The 24,254-nt window shown below is 42.9% G+C and overlaps 1 protein-coding gene across 14 annotated transcripts in view; it reads left to right on the top strand.

The window, feature by feature from the left end:
• FARP2 (FERM, ARH/RhoGEF and pleckstrin domain protein 2) overlaps positions 1–24,254 on the top strand; it is a 213,956-nt gene extending 189,702 nt beyond the window's left edge. For 8 of the 14 annotated variants that reach the window (XM_075132309.1, XM_075132313.1, XM_075132312.1 and 5 more), the window contains 10 exons: positions 1,225–1,462; positions 6,324–6,454; positions 7,274–7,342; positions 7,771–7,860; positions 9,637–9,719; positions 12,729–12,847; positions 14,818–14,981; positions 17,922–18,029; positions 18,916–19,067; positions 22,330–24,254. In XM_075132309.1, the coding sequence (XP_074988410.1) occupies positions 1,225–1,462; positions 6,324–6,454; positions 7,274–7,342; positions 7,771–7,860; positions 9,637–9,719; positions 12,729–12,847; positions 14,818–14,981; positions 17,922–18,029; positions 18,916–19,067; positions 22,330–22,420 (1,245 nt within the window). In that variant the 3' untranslated portion in view covers positions 22,421–24,254. Of the gene's footprint in view, positions 1–1,224; positions 1,463–6,323; positions 6,455–7,273; positions 7,343–7,770; positions 7,861–9,636; positions 9,751–12,728; positions 12,848–14,817; positions 14,982–16,736; positions 16,877–17,921; positions 18,030–18,915; positions 19,068–22,329 lie in introns of those variants that run through there. The other 6 variants (XM_075132311.1, XM_075132310.1, XM_075132314.1 and 3 more) reach the window with 6 other exon arrangements.

Genomic DNA, 24,254 nt, shown 5'->3' with positions numbered 1-24,254 from the left:
CTCCCAGTCTAAGTTTCCTTGCCCAGGCAGTGCCAGTTCTCCCCTCCCAACTCCTCATCTGATCTCTTTCCACTCTTCCCCACTCAACCTCTGCCCTCCAGTCATGTCCATGTCTCCCCACCACCACCATCGGTTGGTTCCCAGTCCCAGTATCCCTCCTTCGGCTCCTTGTCCAATCTTAGTCTCCCCCATCATCTTCCTGTCTCCTTATCCCAGTTCTTCCCCAGCTTCTTGTTTGATCTGTCTCCTTGGCCCCCCAATACCCATTTCCCTCACCCCACCTCCATCTGGTTTCAAGTCATAGAATCATAGAATATCAGGGTTGGAAGGGACCTCAGGAGGTCATCTAGTCCAATCCCCTGCTCAAAGCAGGACCAATCCCCAATTAAATCATCCCAGCCAGGGCTTTGTCAAGTCCCAGTCCCTTTATACAGCCAGTCTTAGTTTCACCTTCGCTTCCCAGCTCCTTGTCCAATCTCAGAGTTCCTCCCCCATATTGGCTTCAGGTTTCCTCCCTGGTTCTCCTACCCACTCCTGGTCTCTCCCACAATGTCTCCCAGCCTCCTCTTCATCCTGTTCCCCAGCTCCCGCTCTCAATCTCCTTGCCCAACCACTACCAGTCTCACCTGTCTTCTTGTACCAATATACTCCTTTCCCTCCCTCCAGTCCGGCTCTTGTCCCCTTTGCATTCGAGTCAGGTGCCTTTCTCCTCCACTCTGTCTGGGAATCAGAAATAGCTAAACTGTTTTGATTGAAATTTTCCAGAAAAAAAAATTCAGCCTGAGGCAGACTTCCAGCAGGAAAAATTTCAGCCCAAACAGTTAAAGTTTGGGAAAGTTAAAAGCAACTGAAAACAGGGTCTTGTAGTGGGAAGTGTCAGGCAACCTTAATAATAGGCAGTGCTACCAACACCACCTATAAAATATAAGTAATGACCCTGTCCAGAGAACAAAAGCCAGCTAGCCATATATGAATATATTTATTAGAGATTTTTAATAGAGCAATTATGATATATGGTACAGTATTGCGAATGTTTATTTTTACCAACAGTCAGGGCATATGCAGTTTTTGTTTATATTGTTCATGTTTCAGTATTGTAAATAAAACTGAAGATGAGGGACAAGGGGATGCTAGTGTTTCTTGGTGTCCATTGGTCAAATCTAGACCATGTTAAGGGTTTTTCCCAAGTTTCTAGTCATTCCTGTGTCTCTTGTGATCCAACAGGAGTTTACCAGCTACTTGCAGAAACATGATGAGGTCCTGACAGAACTGGAGAAAGCAACTAAGCGCTTAAAGAAACTGGAAATGGTTTATAAGGAGTTTGAATTGCAGAAGGTTTGCTATCTGCCACTCAACACTTTCCTGCTCAAGCCCATCCAGAGGCTGATACACTACAAGCTGATCCTGGGGAGACTTTGCAAGCATTACACAGTAGAACACCAGGACTATGCCGACTGCAGGAGTGAGTGAGCAGTGAGCTAGTCTGAATTCTGTTCTCTCCTTTATATCCTTTGTATTTCAGCATCTCTTAGTGAATCCAGAAGTATTGCAGCTCAGAACTAAATGCGAAACTCCTTTCCTTGACCTAGCTTTCCTCAAAAATTTCATTATACACAGAACTCACCCTCTCTTTCTCTCTGTCATGTGGATGCACAAGCAAGCTTGCCACCTAGAAGCTATCCTGTTTCTCCTGCAGGCTGAGATGGAAGAGAGTGTTTCTATTTTTATGGATGTGACAGTTGCTCACATAGCTATGGAGATGGGAGCTGTATAGGTATCTAGCTCTCTTGACTGAGATTTGCAAAGCAGTCTATGAGATTTAGATACATCTTCTATTAAATTTAATCCCTTAGATGGCCTTGAAAATCTCAGCCTAAATATGTATTTTTCTTATGAAGATATGTCTTGTAATTGTTCTGTCTGGGTTCTGCCCTTTAGCTTAGGAGACATTCTTTACCTGAATTCATCCTGAATTAGCTTAGGAGACATTCTTCAGAACTGTCAATAACAGGCAATCTGGTCCATCCTCCCTCTTCGATATTTCTGCTTCCACTGAAGAACTCTAGATTACCTGAACTGTGTTTGAGTGTGACCAGCACCACTCAGACAAGTGCCTAGCAGTGAGTTTCCCTTGCAGAGGCTACCATGTTCTCAGATGTGCTAGCTCCTTTTGCACTTTTATTTGGCTTCCCTTCTGTGTTACAGACAGACAGAATCATAGAAGATTAGGGTTGGAAGAGACCTCAGGAGGTCATCTAGTCCAACCTCCTGCTCAAAGCAGGACCGACACCAACTAAATCATCCCAGACAGGGTTTTGTCAATCCAGGCCTTAAAAACCTCCAAGGATGGAGATTCCACGACCTCCCTAGGTAACCCATTCCAGAGCTTCACCACCCTCCTAGTGAAATACTGTTTCCTAATATCCAACCTAGACCTCCTCCACTGCAACTTGAGACCATTGCTTCTTGTTCTGTCATCTGCCACCACTGAGAACAGCCACGCTCCATCCTCTTTGAAACCCCACTTCAGGTAGTTGAAAGCTGCTATCAAATCCCCCCTCTCTCTTCTCTTCTGCAGACTAAACAAGCCCAGTTCCCTCAGCCTCTTCTCATAAGTCATGTGCCCCAGCCCCCTGATCATTTTCATTGCTCTCCGCTGGACTCTCTCCAAATTGTCAACATCCTTTCTGTACTGGGGGGCCCAAAACTGGATGCAATACTCCAGTTGTGGCCTCACCAGTGCCGAATAGAGGGAAATAATCACTTCCCTCAGTCTGCTGGCAATGCTCCTATTGATGCAGCCCAATATGCCGTTAGCCTTCTTTGCAACAAGGGCACACTGCTGACTCATATCCAGCTTCTCATCCACTATAATCCCCACGTCCTTTTCTGCAGAACTGCTTCTTAGCCAGTTGGTTCCCAGCCTGTAGCCGTGCAAGGGATTCTTCCATCCTAAGTGCAGGACTCTGCACCTGTCTTCGTTGAACCTCATCAGATTTCTTTTGGCCCAATCCTCCAATTTGTCTAGGTCACTCTGGACACTTATGGGGAGGGATAGCTCAGTGGTTTGAGCATTGGCCTGCTAAATCTAGGGTTGTGAGTTCAATCCTTGAGGGGGCCATTTAGGGATCTGGGGCCAAAAAAAAAAAAAAAAGCTATATTTGCTATGCTTTTCTGAAGTTCAGGGTCCCTATTTTGCTAATCTCCTTTCTTTTGTGTGGATCCTGAATTCAACCAACTCATGGTCACTGCTGCCCAGATAGCCGCCCGCTTCTATTTCCAATTCTTCCCTGTTCGTAAGCAGCAGGTCAAGAGGAGAACGGCTCCTGGTTGGTTCCTCCAGTAGTTGCACCATCTCCCTGTATACTACTGACAGGTGCCATTTGAGCACCTAAAGAGCAGGGAATCTCTTTGTTCAGCTACTGCTGGTGGAGGTGAGAGTGTCTTTTCTCTGAATGGTGCCCTGTTGGCATAGCACTCAAGCAACCCTTTTTCAGAGTGGCTCATTCTTATTTCTGGTGTGATTAGAAGCAACCTTCTCCCAGGCCACTGAGCTCATGTTTCCAGGCAGTTCCCTGCTTTTGGCCACTCTCTCTGAGAAGCTCACCTTCCCACTACAGGGTACATTGCAACACCATGTCTGAAGTACCTTTGTTTCAGCCCAGCACAGGTGAGCTGCCCATCAGAAGCAGCTGATTGCAGCACGGCAGATCAGCAAAAGGGACCACAAGCAGAAAAGAAGCTGGTATAAAGGGCATCCAGCTCACTCCTCCCTGGCCTACTGTTCATCTACCCACCCAAGACAGTGATATCAGTGAGAGCAGATAGCTACATCCCCATGAGCAGCATGTTCAGGATGCAGTTGAGCAGCTGCCAGAATTGTAATAGGATTCACCACTTTTTCTGCATGTGAAGAATTGTCTTCAGTCCAACCCCCAAGTTCCTGAAGGAAAGGAAACTATCAATCATCTTGTGAAAGCTTGTAGACTTTGATTCTGGTAGACATGGTCATCTGATACCCAGTCCTAATACCTCTCTGATGTAACTTTCTGTCTCAAAAATCAGTGTTTCACCACAGTACAAAGTTTGACAGCTAGATTATGAAAGGCTCGTTCTCAAAGCCAAGGGATATTTGAATCAGACTGGTGTTCTTTTTAATGATGGCAAGGCAGAAATTCATCTCCATGAAGTATGCAAGGGTGTGAATAAGATACAGACATGGTGTGTGGAACCTGGGACATGAGGATTACAGCATCCCACAAATTCTCCCATTCAAACTCATTGGCCTGGAGTTGGGAGTGTTCACTAGTTTCCTGAAAGTGCAGTATCTGCACTGGATGATGTGACACTCAAATAACGGAAAACTGGTGCTGCAACCATATATAATGGGATTTCTGAGGCCATCCAAATTACTGAAGTCTTCCAACCTAGTTTTTTCTTCATTGAATGAAAAGTCATTTTAACTATTCCAAGAAGTATCTTGCCACTTTGCCTATAAAAATGGGTTTCCTTATTTCTTTTACCCCTGCCAGGAGGGCATCTGAACTACAAACACTGCCTATCTTCCACTGGGACAGGAGGTGCTGTGTTTTTCCATCTGGCTTCATGGCTAAAGGTCCACAGAGTTTTACTGTTTTTTTCATCTTTTTGCCATCACACAAAAAAACCAAAAAATGACACATGCTTAATGTCTGGAGAGCTGTCTACACTGAACTAAGAAACTTGGCTAGTCACCAGCACTATTCCTCAAATGCTATTCAAAATGCAGGGAAAAGACCTCAAATTCCCATTGATAAATGGAGCCTGGTGTGCATCACAGAATCATGTATGACAAAGAGCATTATATGACCGTTAGACATAATGTACGTTTTAGGAGGTTAGCATAAATAGAAGAAAACTGTGGAATCAATATCTGGTTACCGGACACTGCTAATTCAGACCTTATGGTCTCCATTGAAGACATTTTTGGGAGAAAGAGCCTGCATGCTGTGATTGAAAATTAAGATAACACACCTGAATTAAATTTCCCTTAATTATAAATATATTGTTAGGTAATATGTGTTTCACACACTGACCCCAGTCACTTTCCAGGCACAAAAGGATTACCAGAAGTGCCTTCCTGAAACACAGAAATTACCAGCTAATTTATTCTCTTGGATAGCATGTCTGGTAATTCTTCCCTCTTTTGAGTAAATATATAGCTTTCAAATGCCCCTTTCACACAAGTAAACTGAAAGTATTGGTTAGTCAATGTTGAGTTTGACAAGTTAGAAGAGGGAAGGGAGAGGGGGAAAAAAGTACTTCTGATATTATTGCATGTGATTGACAGCTCTGGAGACTGAACTCTGTCCTTTCCCAGGACAGACAAAATGATTAGCAAATTTGCTATTGAAGAGAAAATAAATTAAAGTGTGAGAAAGAGCGTGCACGCATGTGTGTAAAATTTTTTTTTGTTGGACCTACAAAAAGTATGGTTTGCTCATTCTATTTGTTCTACAGTCATTTAAACAGTGATAATATTAGTCCACAAAGAAAGATGTTTTGGCTTAAAATGCTGTAAATTCAAGTTGTGAAATTAATACAGTCTAGTAAATTCAATACCATTTAAAATTAATAGAAAATGCTAAATGGAAAAGTACAAAACTGAAAGGAAAATGTTTAAGGTCAAAGCATGTGTTCACTTGTGTTTTAAAATTGCTTTAGTTTGGGGCTTTATCAGTCTCATGCCATACTCTGGTACCATTGTCCCTGTATTAAAGCAACATCATCTTCAAAAGCACCATCCCAGAATAGGAGATTATATTAACAGCTGTTAGTAGCAGAAAGAAAAAGATAGCTTTAATGAATACTGTTCTATTTGAATAGAAAAATCCTTTTCTCCTCTGCCATTGCCCAAAGCTTTTTTCCTTTTCACTTTTGACAGTCTTTAATATTTTTAAGCCAAGTTGGAAAATGAGTCCTTGCTTCCTACTGTGGAGGACAAGATGTAATACTCATTCAGAAACTCTTGCTTGGTTAAATATATAAATGTAGCAAAGAAGTTGCCATACCATATAGTGTAATATTTTCTAACTTTCAAAGTAACGTATTGGTTACATGGTAATTACTTTTGGATTTACAAATTGTAATTACCTGGTAATCTCCAGAAACATGTAATTACCATGAAGTTGCATGATATTCTCCATGTGATTAAAAATAAATGCATACATAAATTTGAGCCCTTTTAACTGAGTGTTACAAAATAACTGATGGTAGATTGATGGCTAGGACCTCTGGCTTTGTCTGCGGAGCCCTGATCTGTGTTGGTGTTGCTTTTCCTGCAGATGCACTGAAGGAGGTTACAGAGATGACAACTCAGCTCCAAAACAGCTTGATCCACCTGGAGAATTTCCAGAAGCTGACAGAGCTACAACATGACTTGATTGGCATTGATAACCTCATAGCACCTGACAGAGTAGGTAACTTTCTTTGCTTAACTTCTAAAGCCTTTATTTGATTACTTAGGAACAACGTTTATATGACCTACTTATTTACCTGCCACAGACTTTAACTATGTGTTTATCTTAAAGCCTGTAAGGGTTCTCACAGGATATGTGCCTGTATATCAGGTCACATTTTCCCCTTGTAATGGTACTGTAAGGAACAAAAACAAAAATAGTTCAACTTAGGTTGATATTCCATTGCAATACTCTGAGTACAACAGGTACTCGGTGAGCTGTTATGATTGGCCCTTGGATAAGAGGCAATACATTACGTCACCAAACAATGACCACACTGCTAGGTCTCTACTGGTTCAGTCTCTGATTTACCTCTGCTTTAGAGTGGCCTGAGAGAATATGGAGAATATAGCATTGATGAGAGGAACATCAACAGAGTAGGGACCACAGTGTTAGCATTAACCCTGAGTATCTGTGACTTTGGGAGGATTTTTTAGATTCTAGGTATATTATTCTTCTGAATGCATCCGATTAAGTGAGCTGTAGCTCACGAAAGCTTATGCTCAAATAAATTTGTTAGTCTCTAAGGTGCCACAAGTACTCCTTTTCTTTTTACATATTAGTAGTGTGGCACATCAGAGAACTAATGGACAGTTTAGTGTTCTATAAGGTTAATGGGGCATTAGTTCAGTAGCCAGTATGCTGAAGTCCAGCCTTTTATCACTTACTCCAAATGGTGTTGGCAACAAGGAGAAAGTTGGAAAAAAGAAGAGACTTCAAAACTCTGTGCACTTGAAGAAAGGCAAAGCTTGATGTAACTTTCTTTTTCCCCACAGGAATTTATCCGGGAGGGTTGCTTGTACAAGCTCACTAAAAAAGGTTTACAGCAGAGGATGTTCTTTCTGGTGAGTGCTTCCTTTGCTGTCTACACATCAAGTGTCCTCAAGGCATAGCCACAAACCAAGCTGTTTTTCAGGGATTGAGTCCCAGTACAGAGGTGATGGAGCTCAACATGCTAACCAAAAGTTCACTGATTCTCTTCTCATGGTATATGGAGGACAGCAGTAATCCAGTCCATTTTCTGACTGTTTATTTACACCCATTTATTTAATTTAAGTACATTTAAAAAGCCATGTTAATATCAAGCTCCATTAGAGAAACAAAGCAAATTTTTTAATGGAAATGGACAAAATTAGTAGAGAAAGAAACTTTATTTTCATGCTTTTAAAAGGTATTACAAATAATGGTGAACTTAAATGAAACATCTGTATGAAAAAAGTACCTGGTAATATCTTTTTAAGCATACAGGTTATATTCCTCCTTCCTCTGTCAGTTCTCAGATATGCTGCTGTACACAAGCAAAGGAGTCACGGGTACCAATCAGTTCAAAATTCATGGATACCTCCCTCTGCATGGCATGCTGGTAAGTAATTTCTTTCAAAGGGCACCACAGCATTGGTTAAATAAATAAAGAAGCCACTGTGCACTGAGGCCTCTTGGTACATTCACTTCATGCAGTTATGCTGAACTAAAGTCTCATCTGCTGGTCGGGAGTGAGGCGCTTCCAGGCTGTTGAAAACAGCCTTGCTGCCAGGGTTCTCAAAGACCATGGAGATGTATGAGTAGTGATCAATGGGTGATCAATGGCTCGATGTCTAGTTGGCAGCCGGTATCAAGCGGAGTGCCCCAGGGGTCGGTCCTGGGGCCAGTTTTGTTCAACATCTTTATCAGTGATCTGGATGATGGGATTAATGGCACCCTCAGCAAGTTCACAGATGACAGTAAGCTGGGGGAGAGGTAGATACGCTGGAGGTTAGGGATAGGGTCCAGAGTGACCTAGACAAATTGGAGGATTGGGCCAAAAGAAATCTGATGAGGTTCAACAAGGACAAGTGCAGAGTCCTGCATTTAGGAAGGAAGAATCACATGCACTGCTATAGGCTGGGGACCGACTCGCTAAGCAGCAGTTCTGGAGAAAAGGACCTGGGGATTACAGTGGACGAGAAGCTGGAAGAGAGTCAGCAGTGTACCTTCATTGCCAAGAAGGCCAACAGCATATTGGGCTGTATTAGAAGGAGTGTTGCCAGCAGATCGAGGGAAGTAATTATTCCCCTCTATTTGGCACTGGTGAGGCCACACCTGGAGTATTGTGTCCAATTTTGGTCACCCCCCACTACAGAAGGGATGTGGACAAATTGGAGAGAGTCTGGCTGAGGGCAACGAAAATTATTAGGGATCTGAGCACATGACTTATGAGGAGATGCTGCTGGAACTGGGGTTATTTAGTCTGCAGAAGAGAAGAGTGAGAGAGGATTTGATAGCAGCCTTCAACTACCTGGAGGGGGGTTCCAAAGAGGATGGAGCTAGGAGGATGTTCTCAGTGGTGGCAGATGACAGAACAAGAAGCAATGGTCTCAAGTTGCAGTGGAGGAGGTCTAGGTTGGATATTAGGAAACAGTATTTCACTAGGAGGGTGGTGAAGCACTGGAATGGGTTACCTAGGGAGGTGGTGGAACCTCCATCCTTAGAGGTTTTTAAGGTCCAGCTTGACAAAGACTTGGCTGGGATGATTTAGTTGATGTTGGTCCTGCTTTGAGCAGCGGATTGGACTAGATGACCTCCTGAGGTCTCTTCCAACTCTAATCTTCTATGATTCTATGTGGACTGGACCTTTTTCATGCTTTAGTCTGTGAGTGAAACCAGCGGATGAAGGGTTCATTCTTTTCACCTCACTAGCAAAGCAATCTGAAGAGAAATCTTGTTTAACTCTTAACTTTTGCATGACTGTTTGAGACTGATCTGGGAATGCTGATCTGTGCTGTTGTTTTTCACAACTAGCCATATCAGTTCTTCTACCTCTTCTTCTAATGGAGCTATTCTTTGTCTGTTTGACTTACAGTTAATAGTGCTGGATCCTCCGGTGAGTAATAAGATGTACCCTGGTTGGAGTTGCTCCTTTCCGACCCCATTGGCTATGGCATTTACACAGCCTTCAGATGTTGCACTAGAATTATAACACATAGATTCCTGTGTAGAACCAAAATAGACTTTGGGTGCTTCTGAAGTAGCTGACTTCCATACTTGTTGCAACTCTGAAGTCATGGTGTTGTGAATTAGTTCCTATCCAACCAGAGAGAACAACTTGGGTACATACCATTGCACAGTGAGTGATGAGAGAAACTTTTTTTCTTCATGTTAGGTGGAAGAGAGTGAGAATGAATGGTCTGTCCCACACTGCTTCACAATCTATTCAGCTCAGAAAACCATAGTAGTGGCAGCAAGGTATGTAGTTCTTCTTCCCAGCCACAAGCAGGTAAGAGCCCTTGGATTAAACATTTGGCTGCTGATTGCAGGGGCCAGGGGAGTGCTTCATGGGCCCTCAGGAAAGCATGGTTTTGACAATAGATATAAAACATTCAGTATTTAAATACCTTTTATTAATGTCATGTCACAGAAAGGAGTATTTGATCTAACCAAACCATGAGTTCTTAAAGGGACAGCAGCAGAAGTGACATTGCTAGTGCATTGTTTCCTGATGAGCTGGCTGAGCTTGCAGTGAAAGCCTTTAACCAATTGATTTAAAACAGGAAAAGGGGGAAAGATACAAGTAATGCTATTTGGCAATCTAAACATGAACATATTTTAGAGAGCCAAGAAAACCCTAACCCCAGTTAAAACTAACTAAAACTAACCCCAGTTAAAATGTAGAAAATGAAAATGGGATTAAGAAGTGCAGAATTCCTGGGCATTGCACAATCCAGGAAATGAGATGAGTTCAAGGATGGCTTGTAAAGTAAACAAAGTTCTTTTCAACTTAGCTCTTTCCTCTTTTAGAAAATTGAGTGTTAGCAGCTATCGCTCTCCCTGCTGGACAACACAACAATAAATCAAGACCCTTCCCTCATATTACAGCATTCAGGCAGATAGTAAAAGACGTGATCTAGAAGGACTGGTACATAAGCCAGAGAACTGATTTACAAAAGTAAACTTTTCTTCTGCACAATATTCAGTTCTCTGTAATTTTCTTTTTTTGTAAGTGATTAGAAAACAGAATATTTTCATGACCTATCAGATAAATCTTGCAGTCTTTATTCAGTCATTACTGAGGGAAGTCTCCAGTTAATTCAGTCTGAGCTTTGCAGTTGGGATTGATATGTTTGTATGTCAATTTTGCAAGGCAAAACTTTACACTAAGGTGATAAATATATGCTGTAGAAAGGACAGGATGTACAAAGAGCTTGGCTAAATTAGTGAGAACCTAAACTTTTCCATTTCCAGATTTGGAGCATTATAAATTTGTTACCTCAATGTTACAGTAAGGTTGTATTTCATTGTATTTCACTACAAAATTTGTAATATTTGTTGTTAAAAAGACTCTTTTAAATCTGGATTGGTTTATTGGTTTACTCTCACTCCGGTTTATTGTTTTTCTTTATACTCAAGATGTAATCTCTCTATACTCCAGATGTAAAATTTAATTTAGCATTTCTACAGTCTCCTAGAAACAGACCCTAGTTGTTCTTGTGCATCTAAAATTCCCATGGGATTCAGTTGAAGTTATGCATGCACGGGTGAGGCAGAATTGGAGCCCTTAATCTAAAGGTTACATATTCTTTGTAGTTTTTTTTATTCAGCTAGTTTCATAGCTCCTAATGTTAGCAAAAGCTATTGCCAAACATTTGTGAAATCAAGTTTTTAATGGCTTACCAGTCACTTATTTTATATTTTGCATATTAGCAGAAGGACTAAACTAACCCTTTTCGAGTACTAGCTTACCTAAAAATGTCAGTTTTGAAGTTCAGCCATTTTTTAGTCAATTGTGAGCCAAAAAAAGCTTAGAAATATGCTTAAAATCAGAAGAATATATAATTTTTTTCATCCTGTCATAACTTGGAAATGTTTGACAGGATTTTTCTAAAACTTAAAAAAGAGCAAATGCTTTGTCTTGATACTAAAAGGAAAAAATTACTCTGTAGCCACTATTCATATATAAATATGACCTATGAAGTTCTTACCCAGTAATCACAGTGTCATCCATATAATCTATAAATGGTTTCCATATGCTCTGGAATAAATCTTCAGCATCCTGCATTCTCTATTTTACTCTGAAGATGAAAGCTAAAATAGATATACTTTTTAAAAGGAGTGCCATCCTTCAAATGCTTCAGTATTATCATTTTCAGTGTCATTCTACCTACCCAGTTTAAGATACCTTCCTTTAATATGGTCTTCAGTCTGAAAATATTTCTTATCTCAAAAAGTAGATTAGTCATAAAGCCCATATAAAGAATGATGATATTCCTTATAATTTCATCTCAAGATTTGTGTGGGCACACAACCCTAGAACATGCTGTTAAAATTATACAGCAGTTGAGTCTGACAGGTCCACTGTCAGTTGACACTGCTGTCTATTCATTCTCTTACCTTTTCAGTATAGATTGTGTATGATTTTTAAACTTGTGTCTTCAACTGCTTGGTAATCATAAACTCTTAACTTCTCCCTACTCCACCCTCCCATTCTGTGTCTTACATTTTAATGGCATGCTGCAATATATTTACCAGGATTATTTGTAATTAGATGTTTGGTGAGCCCTAAACTTGATTTTCTGCATTTAAAAGGCCAGATCCCCATCAGAAGGCTTCATAAGGAATCACTTAGTAAGTGGTCACCAACTAAAAAGTCAGCTTTTGCCAGCAGTTACCATACATAATTATCTGAGGTTACTAGCTTTTCCTTATATTTAGTTGGGGATTGGTCCTGCTTTGAGCAGGGGGTTGGACTAGATGACCTCCTGAGGTCCCTTCCAACTCTGATATTCTATGATAGTTACCACCAATGTCTCCTATTCTGTGTGATATAGGTTGGAAAATGTTGTTTTTTTTAAAAAGGCTTCTGTTTTAAAAATGTAGGTACATCAGCTCCCTTGAGAGTAGTGTCATAGCTCAGGTCTGGAGGGAATTAGGTTCGGGGGAGATCAACTTAACTAAGTTACCATTGCACAGGATGGGCCAGTGAGCATTGCAACTGTTCTCTATACTTTCCTAACAAGCCCCGATGGATTTCAGATGGGGAGGAGTGAAATTTTCTATGACTTTGCACACATGAAGTTGTGGAACGTAAATCCCTGTCAGGAAAGCTGCTTCTGTTGCTATATGATAAACTGTGAACAAACATCATATTTTGGTAGCTCAGAATGCTGGGATATCAAAGTTTATCTTCATTCAAAAATCTGGCACTAAATCCCAGTCCAAAATCAGGATGCTTAGCCAGCAGCACTCTTTATTTTGCAGTACCCGTCAGGAGATGGGGAAGTGGATGGAAGACCTTAACATGGCAATTGAAATGGCCAAAAAATCTAGTGAGAAATATGACACGTTTTTGGAAAGCTCCATGTATAATCGTTCTAACAGTAAGTAGCATTTTGCTTTGTTATTAATATGATGCCAGTGGTGCTGTGATCCCTGCATCCTTCCTGTCTGAGAATTTGGAAGATAAGTGGTATATACTAATGGAGTGCTCTTTCCTCTTTTTCCTTATAGTAGACTCCCTTAGCTAGAATGAGTTTCTGGTATTTTGAGACTCAGCAGATAGAAGTTTGTGCTGCAAAACAATAATATGTTTTGCATGATCCATAATCCACTTAAGCCAGAGGTGGGCAAACTACGGCCCGAGGGCCACATCCGGCCTGCAGGACTGTCCTGCCAGGCCCCTGAGCTCCTGGCACAGGAGGCTGTCCCTCCTCCCCTGCAGCCACGCCGCTGTGCAGCGCAGTGCTCTGGGCAGCGCAGCTGCAGAGCCCAGCCTGATCTGACCTTTCAACTACCTGAAAGGGGTTTCCAAAGAGGATGGCTCTAGACTGTTCTCAGTGGTAGCAGATGACAGAACAAGGAGTAATGGTCTCAAGTTGCAGTGGGGGAGATTTAGGTTGGATATTAGGAAAAACTTTTTCACTAGGAGGGTGGTAAAACACTGGAATGCATTACCTAGAGAGGTGGTGGAATCTCCTTCCTTAGAAGTTTTTACAGTCAGGCTTGACAAAGCCCTGGCTGGGATGATTTAGTTGGTGTTGGTCCTGCTTTGAGCAGAGGGTTGGACTAGATGACCTCCTGAGGTCCCTTCTAACCCTGATATTCTATGATTCTATGGTGCTCTGTGCTGCGTGGCACCGCTGCCTGTCCTGGTGCAGCCGCGCCAGTGCTCCAGGCAATGTAGTAAGGGGGCAGGGAGCGGGGGGGGGGTGTTTGGATAGAGAGCAGGGGAGTTTGGGGAGTGGTCAGGGGCGTGGATAGGGGTTGGGGCGGTCAGAGTGCGGGGAACGGCGGCTGGGAGGGGCAGGAGTCCCGGGGGGGGCAGTCAGGAAGGAGGAGAGGGGTTGGATGGGGCAGCGGGGGGCGGTCAGGGGTTAGGGAGCAGGGGGGTGGATGGGGCAGGGGTCCTGGGGGGGCAGTCAGGAAGGAGGGGAGGGGGTTGAATGGGGTGGTGGGGGGCAGTTAGGGGCAAGGAGTCCAGCGGTGGTCAGGGAGAAGGTGGTTGGATGGGGCAGGGATCCCAGAGGGCAGTCAGGAAGGAGAGGGGGTTCGATGGGGTTGTGGGGGGCAGTTAGGGGTGGGAGGTCTGGGGGCGGTCAAGGGACCGAGAGCAGGGGGGACGGATGGGGCAGGGGTTCCCAGGGGGCTGTCAGGAAACAGTGGGGGTTGGATGGGGTAGGAGTCCTGGGGGGGGCCATCAGGGGGCAAGAAGCAGGGGGGGTCAGATGGGGGCGGGGGCCGGGCCATGCCTGGCTGGTTTGGGAGGCACAGCCTCCCCTAACCGGCCCTCCATACGATTTCAGAAACCCAATGCGGCCCTCAGGCCAAAAAGTTTGCCCGCCCCTGCCTTAACCATCTCTTATTTTGGAGAATATTCCTCTGTTTAACCACACAGTGCTTTTTCCCGTCCATAGAACCTGATATCTGTGATGGACAAGAAGTTCCTGACACATTCTTGTCAGTCTACAAGAGGCTGTTTTTACCATGGTCTGTGATGAAGCATGTGACATTCCTTTTTTCAGTGAATTTTCTCTGTTGCACAGTGCGAAGGGGCTCTTTCCAAGTCAGATTCTTCTCTGGATGTGATATTGTAAAACACATGCTCAGCGTTTTAATACAAGCTGCATTTTTGATTTCTGTGAGTCAGATCCCCCAAACACAGTTGGATTGTGACAGCCAGAATGATCAGTTCAGTGTGACTTTCAGGAGCTGTGTAACAAATTCATGCTGATGTCTGTTAGTGTTGGGTAGATTCAAGAAAAAGTTGCAGACATTCCGAGGAATCCCAGGTTCTGCCACAGGCTGTGTATCACAGTTTTCTTAAAACTGCCGCTGAATTCTCCTTCCCCAGGATCCTCTGATGAGGTCTCTCTAGAGCAGGAATCTGAAGATGACATACAGTCTTCTCGTAGCTCCCTGGACAGGCAGAGCCACCACCGTGCCAACACTACAATGCACGTGTGCTGGTATCGCAACACCAGTGTCTCCATGACTGACCACAGTGTGGCCGTTGAGGTACCCTATAGGACACAGCTCTCACATCTCAATGTCTGTCTCAGCTCATTCACCACCTGATCTTCCTCCAGTATACGTTTCTGTTGCTATCAATCATTTCTGTGGTCATCAGAAAGTGAGTGAGTGAAAGGTTAATAAATGTTTGAACATGCATGTGTGTCTGTGTGTGTATATATGTATATATACACATGTTGCTACCCCCACCACAGTGTTCTTATTCAAGAGAGTGTTTTGAAGAAAAAAAATGTAAAAGGAAAACTAGGAAACTTCTAGGACAGAATTTTTAACGTGAGGCTTCCTTTGGGAGGCAGTTCTGCAATCCTTGTTTAGTTAGACCTCCCCTGCCTACCTTCCAGGAGGATTGTACTGCTTGCTAGATTCCCACAAGTAGGAATATGTAGTAGTTGCCTTGAAGGAGAAAACATGGTTACTTTAGTAACTGCAGTTCTTCAAGAATGTTACCTTTGCATATTTCCACCTTCCTATCTTCCTGAGAGTTCTATTCTCAAAGCATTCAGGTTTAATGGAAGGAAGTGCAGCTGGGCATTAAACCAGAGCACCTAGATTTTCATGGTTTACATAGCAAACTAATAAGCTCATTGCTGGAAGTTTTATAAACCTTTTACATGGGCATGGAGACCCTTTGTCTGTCATCTTGCCAGCAGTCAAACTAGATCCCATTTGAAGGAAGCTGGCCTTGGTTCTTTGGCAAATTTATGAGTGCCACCAGATCACTGGTTTTCAGAGTAACAGCCATGTTAGTCTGTATTCGCAAAAAGAAAAGGAGTACTTGTGGCACCTTAGAGACTAACCAATTTATTTGAGCATAAGCTTTCGTGAGCTACAGCTCACTTCATTGGATGCACACTGTGGAAAGTGTAGAAGATCTTTTTATACACACAAAGCATGAAAAATACCTCCCCCCACCCCACTCTCCTGCTGGTAATAGCTTATCTAAAGTGATCACTCTCCTTACAATGTGTATGATAATCAAGTTGGGCCATTTCCAGCACAAATCCAGGTTTTCTCATCTCCCCCCCCCCCACACACACACAAACCCACTCTCCTGCTGGTAATAGCTTATCTAAAGTGACCACTCTCCTTACAATGTGTATGATAATCAAGGTGGGCCATTTCCAGCACAAATCCAGGGTTTAACAATTTGTGCTGGAAATGGCCCACCTTGATTATCATACACATTGTAAGAAGCGTGGTCACTTTAGATAAGCTATTACCAGCAGGAGAGTGGGTTTGTGTATGTGTGTGTGTGTGGGGGGGGGGAGAAAACCTGGATTTGTGCTGGAAATGGCCCAACTTGATTATCATACACATTGTAAGGAGAGTGATCACTTTAGATAAGCTATTACCAGCAGGAGAGTGGGGTGGGGGGAGGTATTTTTTCATGCTTTGTGTGTATAAAAAGATCTTCTACACTTTCCACAGTATGCATCTGATGAAGTGAGCTGTAGCTCACGAAAGCTTATGCTCAAATAAATTGGTTAGTGTCTAAGGTGCCACAAGTACTCCTTTTCTTTTCACCAGATCACTGTTATAGCTGAAGTGCTCTGAGCTTTATACCACTGACTCTAGGATTGCAGTATGAGTTCTCCCAGCACCATTTTGCTTTGCTCTGTATTTCAGATTCTAATACAATGACTTTTTCACATTCCTTTGTTATTTAACAGATGCTTTTCTTACATCACTTTTTCTTCTTCTAAAGCTCTACTTTCTCTCTCTCTCTCTTTCTCTGCTCAGTTTTCTGCTCTCTTGCTGTTTCTCCAGAGCTTCCTCCTCGCTATTTGCTGGGCCAGACCCGTCGGCCCAACACAATCACCCATGTTTGCTGGTATCGGAACCAGAGCCTATCCCTGTCTGATTACTTATGCATGATTCAGGTAAAAACACCTCTAAAACACTGAGTTGAGTCCAAAGCAGAAAAAAATTTTAGTTCCTCTCACCTTCTTCCCTTCTCACCTGCACCCTAAACATTGTGCAAGTGTGAGAATGCCTGACGCATGCAGAATGGAAGTTGTAATGATTGGTGATTGGTGTGGAAGTCCATTGATATCTTTGCCTCACCTTCCAAAAATAGCCCTGTTATCCTTTAAGTTTATGCTACACCAACCTAAACTCTGGGCTTTCTTTTTTCTTTTTCATTAGATATAAAACTACTATGCTGTCATTTCTTCCTGTTTGAAGTTTTAGCCATATCTATTTCTCTTCTCATTGTACCACTATTCTATTACTCAGGTTCCAGTATACTAGTATATTAACTTAAATAATGCTTCCTTGCAACATGCTGTCCACTCCTAGCTCAGCTTTATGTAGTCATATCCTAGTCCAGAACTCCAGTGTCAATCAAGAATCCTCTTTTTCTTGTTTCTTCTCATGTTTTATTTTTGATCTCACACAAATAAACTGAATGCAGGGTCTTGGTGGATGTTGCCAATTAGTTCTTAGCATGTTTCAGGAAGACAGGATGCAGATGACGACAATGGTAGGGCTAGATTTTTGGGAAGCTCAAGATCATTCTCTTCTTAATGAGGTGCTATGGATGGTAAATCATTGGTATAATAAAATTAAAAACCCATACAGTAACAACTGGTAAATAATCACATAATCAAGTTGAACCATTTTCTGTTGAGATGAAAATGCCATGCATATTTAACTGTTTTGCAATGTGAAAGGAGACCATTTTGTGTAGATGTCAAATTGACAATACAAAAATGCGCTAAGGCATTCCATCAGTAACTGAAACATCTTAGAAGCCTCTCAAAGCATAGGAACAGGACTCTCTGTTAATTGTTCTGCATTATCTAGAAGCAGCCACAATGGGAAACGTCAGTCAGGATATGGAATAGTGCCAACAGCAGCATTTATCTTGTTCATGGGGAGAGTGATCTGTGATCTCATATTGGTTTTCTTTTTCTTCATTGCTAGAATCAGCTTTCAGGGTACCTGCTGAGGAAATTCAAAAATAGTAATGGCTGGCAAAAGCTCTGGGTTGTCTTCACCAACTTCTGTTTGTTCTTCTACAAAACTCACCAGGTATGCTATAGTAGTGGAAAGGGGTGAGATACTGGACAGAAGACACATGTATAGCTCTTTACTGTCCTCTAGGTGCATTTTGCAACCATCTATCATCTGTACTGAATTGCCTAACTCCAAAGGCATGTAGCAAGAAAAATAGCAAGCAGCAATTAATGGAGTCAGGCTACATAAGGCTACGGACCTTTCTCTCGCAGCGTTAATCAGGATATCCTGTTTTGTAAGTGGCACTGAACTTGGAAGTGTGATGGGTGGGAGTCTCTTGAAGTAGTGACTAAAGGAGGTCAAATTGATTAATGAACCTTTCACCTACACCTTTCTTTTTCCTTTGTGTTTAGATGCCAGTCCAATCTCCCTGACTCCTTTTTAAAGTTCAGCACACCTAACAATTTGAAATAGGCCTCAGGAATTCCTGTGACAGTGGAGAGGTTTCTGCATGTTTCTGTAGTGAATGTTTCCACAATGCTACCTGCACCTTCAGTGCTCATTAGCCCAATAAACCTCTTTCATTTCATATGGGCTTCTTGCCTTAAGGAAACAGTGTTATTGGGAACAAAATCTTTGTTTTGGTGTGGGAATAGTCCTCTGGATTTGAGAGAGACAGTGGGGGAAATCCAGGAGACAGTGAGTGGCAGGGGAATAGAGGTATGTAATTTTATTAAAATAATTAAGCAAGCTTGGGGAAAGTTTCATCATGATTTACAACATACGGGTCTCAAAATAGATGGAAAGGCAGCTTCTCTTCTCACCTCCTGCTTAGAGAAAGTAAAGCCATTCTTGACTGTACAATATGAAAGATCAAACATGTGCTCTGTGATTGCTGTCCATGTGCTGACTGGTAAAGGCTGGCTTTCACCAAGAACTGCACTGTTTGGCTATGTTCCAGGATGATTATCCGTTGGCCAGTCTCCCACTACTTGGCTACACAGTCAGCACCCCAGTGGAGGCAGATGGCATTCAGAAGGATTATGTCTTCAAGTTGCAGTTCAAGTCCCATGTATATTTCTTCAGGGCCGAGAGCAAGTATACCTTTGAGAGGTAACTTTATGCTTCCTCCATCCATCTCAGAGTCTATATTTGCTTTAACCACAAGTGGGTAGTCCAGAATTGAGATTTTAGATTCCAATCGTTGTTGCTCTGCACAATCCACATACCCCCATGGGGATCCACTGCATTCCTAGAAAGAGAGAATCCTTTCCCTCACCATCCCTGATGGCTGCAAAGCTCCTCTGTGGTCACTGCTTCAGACCTTTACACCCTTCCGAGGGGAATAGCTGGTGGCACAGGTGCCAGCTTCCAAGTTTCCCCGGGGGTGCCCAGGGCCCGCCCCCCTCCACCCTTTTCCCCCAGATCCCTCCCCTGCCTCTTCCCGCCCCCACTCCGCCTCCACTCCCGCTCCTTCCTGCCCAATTCCACCCCCGAGCGTGCCCCGTCCTCGCTCCTCCCCCTCCCTCCCAGAACCTACTGCATGCCGTGGAACAGCTGATCCACAGCAGGCAGGAGGGGGAGGAGTTGATTGGCGGGCCACCAGCAGGCAAGAAATGCTGGGAGGGATGGGAGCTTGGCTGCTGGTGGGTCCTGGAGCACCCACAGAGTCGGCGCCTATGGCTGGTGGTTCTGCCTAGTTGGAGATCCAACTTCCTTCTCCACTATGACATACTAGAAATCCCAATGAATCTGGGTAACGTAGCATGTGTGGAGGTATATACCCCCTGTGTGGGCACCCATCACCTTGCTCACCATGTCCCATAGTATACCCACACTGGGCCCAGGCAGCCTTTGACTTACAGTTCATTGAGAGCGGTTATTATTTAGGTACAGCAGAAATCTTTTTGTTTTTCAAAGAGAGAGGGGGCATGGTATACAGGCTAGAACACAAGGCTGGGAGTTAGGAGTTCTGCGTTCTATTGCTGTCTTTGCAACTGTCTTGTCCTGTGACATTTTTTTGAATGTTGTTTATACTGCAATACATTCATACTCAGAACTTACATTTTTAAATTATACTGTATGCAAGAGAACTACGTGCAATCTTATACACCAGTCAATTGAACCAGAAAACTGAGTTACTTCTAGAAACCAGGAAATCTCTTGGGCCAATATTATTTTGTGTTCTCCCTATATTCCCTTCTGCCTCCTGTAAGGAAAGAGAAGTCTCCCCATCCCCACTTGAGAGAATCAAACTCTTGCCAGCAAGTTCCAAATTGTATGGGTCACAGTGTTATGGAATAGTTCCAACCCTGAGTCCCTATCTTTTTGACTTTTTCAGAAAGTGAGTTTAAGAAAAATCTCCAAGCCACATATAATTGATTTAGAGTTTTTCTCATTATTGCCATGTTTCTCCCAGTAACAGGATTCCTAAGTATTGATTTCCAGAATGATAGCAAGAGTGGGACATTTTTTACCCATTTTATAAGAGTTTCTTTCCATACTGTAAAGAAGAACAGTCTCAAATAGTTCTCAGTGGCCAAGGATAACCTCTTAAATGAAGAGAGCTTTCCTAATAAAAATACAGGAGAATCCAGTGAGCCTGACTACAAAACCAGGTATATGGTGCTAACTTCCCCAAACAGGACTGCCCTTGGGCACCATCACCCACGGTGGGTTCAGTCTTCTCTTCAGGTGGGGTGCAAGCCCAGTACAGTTTACTCCACGGAACAGGAGAGAGACAATTTCTGTATAATTTTCATACTGAGTTTTTCTAATACAATCTCTAGTGGATATTTTAGGTATTGCCTTGTGGCCTCCATTCCAATGTTGGTTATCTCCAGAGGTATCCTCCCAGGTTTCTCTGACCTTGGATCTAACAAAAGATCTGGTTTAGTTTAGTAACTTGTTCATGGAAGATATTAATCCTTTTCATGGTCCTAAAACACTTAGAATAGACTTTAGGGGCTTGAAAGTGTTAGATATTTACCTAAGAACATGAGTCAGTGAAATGTCTCAACTGGAAAAAGGCAATTAAATTAGATCTAGGGCAGGGGTTCTCAAACTGGTGGTCGTGACCCCTCAGGGGCTCGCGAGGTTATTACATGGGGGGTCGCAAGCTGTCAGCCTCCATTCCCAAACCCCACTTCACCTCCAGCATTTATAATAATGTTCAATATAAAAATAGTGTTTTTAATTTATAAAGGGGGTCACATTCAAAGGCTTACTGTGTGAAAGGGGTCACCAGTACGAAAGTTTGAGAGCCACTGTTCTAGGAACTCTTTATGTAAGTCTGTGAATGATTATCCAAAGGGCCAAATATGTCTGCAAATTATTTGGTGCCAGCTGCACTCCATACCTTGAATATAAAGTTGGCTGTTTGATTGAAATAGGGAGTGGTTCAAAATAAACTTCCATGGTGTTAGTGATGAGAAATCACCTGACTGTTTGCAGGTTGTCCTCCCATGTAACTACTGGGGAAAGAGTCTGATAATCAAGGTAATTGCCATGTTGAAGGAAGAAAACATAAAACTTCCTCAGTCCTGGAGACTGCTGACTCCTGAAGAGAATTACACTCCCTCTAATGCAATGCAGTTGACAAGCCAAGTAATATCTGCTTCAAGTCCACAACTACTTGACCTCCCTCTTTTTTATTTATTTTTCTAGGTTGCAACAGGCTAGTTAGCATCCTGTGTGGGACTTTAACTTTCCAAAAGAAGGTTAAAAACAGACTATTCTGAAAGCAACATAACTGATCATGTGTATATGGTACTGTGTATTATATACAAGACATAATTGTCACTTTGGCTACTTTGATCCTGTCAAATAGTGTTCTGATTCTGAGCCATTTTAACATGTTACTCTGTTTGTTCATTAATGTAAGGACATTACATACAATGTGTGATGCTGATCAGGTCCGTTCACCTCTCTTTGTACCCCGTTTTCCCCTCGGCAGTAAAGTGGTGTTCAGACTGCCTACCTCACAGGGGTTTGCAAGCTTTAGTGTTTTTAAAGGGTATGTGTCTGCACTTTGATTCGGGGGGTGATTCCCAGCTTGAGGAGACGTCCAGCACTAGCTCTGATTGAGGTAGCTCACTAAAAATAGAATGTAGTCATGGCAGGGGAGCAATGGGAAGGGCTAGCTGACCTGAGTACATATCTAGCAACTGATGGGCATGTACTTGGGTTGGGTAGTGCCTCCCCTACTCATGCTACCATGGCTATGCCCTCTATTCAACATGCTAGCTCAGGTCTCCTCAAGCTGGGAATCTCTCCCCCCGACCCCAGCTCAAAGTGAAGACATACCCAGAAATGTTTTTTAAGCAAAGGACGTGGCCTTGAATGTTATAAATGTTCTGTTTTTCTCTCTTGCCAGGTGGATGGAAGTGATTAAGAGAGCCACAGATTCTCCAGGGAGATCAAGCCTGTTGATTCCCATGGATGAAAAGGATACTCACACAAACTGAAGGGGGCAGAGCTGGGTCTCTGCTGTCAACATCTGTAGTGAGGGGGATGGAACCAGGAGTGAGGGGTTGATAAAGCAGTAACATGAGATGCTTGTTTCCACCTGGTGTGGAAGTTAGATGAACAAGGGGAGTGATGAACTGGGGTCACATCAGGTTAGACTGGACTAGAAGATGTAAAGTCTGCTACAGTCAAAGCTAACTGGAGAGGTAATGAACCTTAACAATGGCTGCAAAATTCCCACTCTGTGGGAATCCCATGGTTTGCTGTGTCCGAGAATTAGGTTCCAGTTATGGGTTCTGTATGGTATACAATGGCATGTCCTGATGGAGACAGATGACCATGTTCATTATGATTGGGTGTGTCAATTGTGTTTCTTGGTCCATAACTGCATATATCAGGCTTTCTGGCTCCCAGGAGTTCCCTTCTGACCCTTAGTGTTGCTAAACCTCTGGACTGTCAGCTGCTATAGCTTCAACCTGCTGGCCACAAACTTCTTGGACTAACTGAGGATCTGCAGATGTACCCAGCTGGAAGGCCTGAATTCACTTTAATTTCAAACAGAAAATACAGCTGCTGTAGAATTATGTAGCTCTTCAGCAAATTGCCATGGCAACAACTTCACTTTTTTGTAGGGGTGTGGGGAAATGGGGAGAACATGAAGCTTTTAGTTTTATAGGTGTCACATTTTACAGCTTGGAGCAGGAGACCTGTATGAGAGAACACACACAGTTTCCTTAGAGCTCAGAGCCTGCTCTGCTGCTTGCTGAGAGGGGCCTACCAGACATAGTTATTATACCTCCAGAGTCCTCTGCATCCCTCATGGAGGGGAGGGCTCCTCTTACAAACCCTTTAATCACCCTCCTCTAGTGACGCATTATTTAAGGCAGGGATGGCCAAAGTACTAACCAAAACATCCTCCAATGCAATATGTTGCTGCTCTTGAGTGGTATTTTCAAAGGTTCCTAAGTGATGTAGGAGTATAAGCCCCATTGAAAGTCACTGATACTTGTGTTCCTATGCTACTTAGGTGTGTTTGAAAATCCCAGCCCTTATCTCTCTGGAGGTGCCATCCATCTTCAGTTTTAACACAGTGTGACAGTCACTTGCATCAAGGTTGAGCATTATACCCTGGCACCTGCTCTCTGTGGGTTGTGCCACCATATTCAAGATAAAAATAGTTTCAATCTGCCCCACTTCCTGCAGATTTGCTGTTTCCTTTGGCTACTGTGCAATGCAGCACTTGGTTGGGCAAATTATGGATGCCCCTGATATGAAGACTGGTAAAGTTGTTATAAGCTAAAAGTAATAAATGCTGCTGATAGGTAACATGGCTTAAAGGGGCTGATTTATATTTCAGGTGGAAAAATATTTGTGTCAGGGAAGAAACAATAAGGTGTTAGAGATTGATAAGAAAGTGCTGTGTGTTGCGAGGATGGCAGAAACAAGAGGAAAGCAGACACCTGTGGAACATGGGAGGTGCAGGGGCTTGCATGTACAACTGTTTCCCTTGAGAGAGAGAGACTCCTGAGTTGTGTTGGTTCGAAGTCATATATATGCTGGATGGGAAAGGACTAGGATCCCAGATAGAGGATTCTAGGTAGAAGATTTCATGACCTTTCACTTGGCACCTTCTCCCATAAAGAAGCAGGGACTGGATCAGTGCATCATAATAACTGTTGTCCATTGTAAGTTAGATGTACTTTTTAAAATTTATTAGTGTCTTTAACTAAAATGTAGATGTATAAATGTGTGTTTCTTAGCCATTTCAGCTGTAACCTAGCTGAGTGTAAATGTCATGGTGTTGGAAATAAACAGCTGCTCAGTGTTAAGCTC

This window comes from Caretta caretta, chromosome 9 (assembly GCF_965140235.1).
Source record: "Caretta caretta isolate rCarCar2 chromosome 9, rCarCar1.hap1, whole genome shotgun sequence".
NCBI classification, from domain to species: domain Eukaryota; kingdom Metazoa; phylum Chordata; order Testudines; family Cheloniidae; genus Caretta; species Caretta caretta.
The sequence above is the reverse complement of the archived record's forward strand: the minus strand, read 5'-3'. Positions and strand labels throughout refer to the sequence as shown.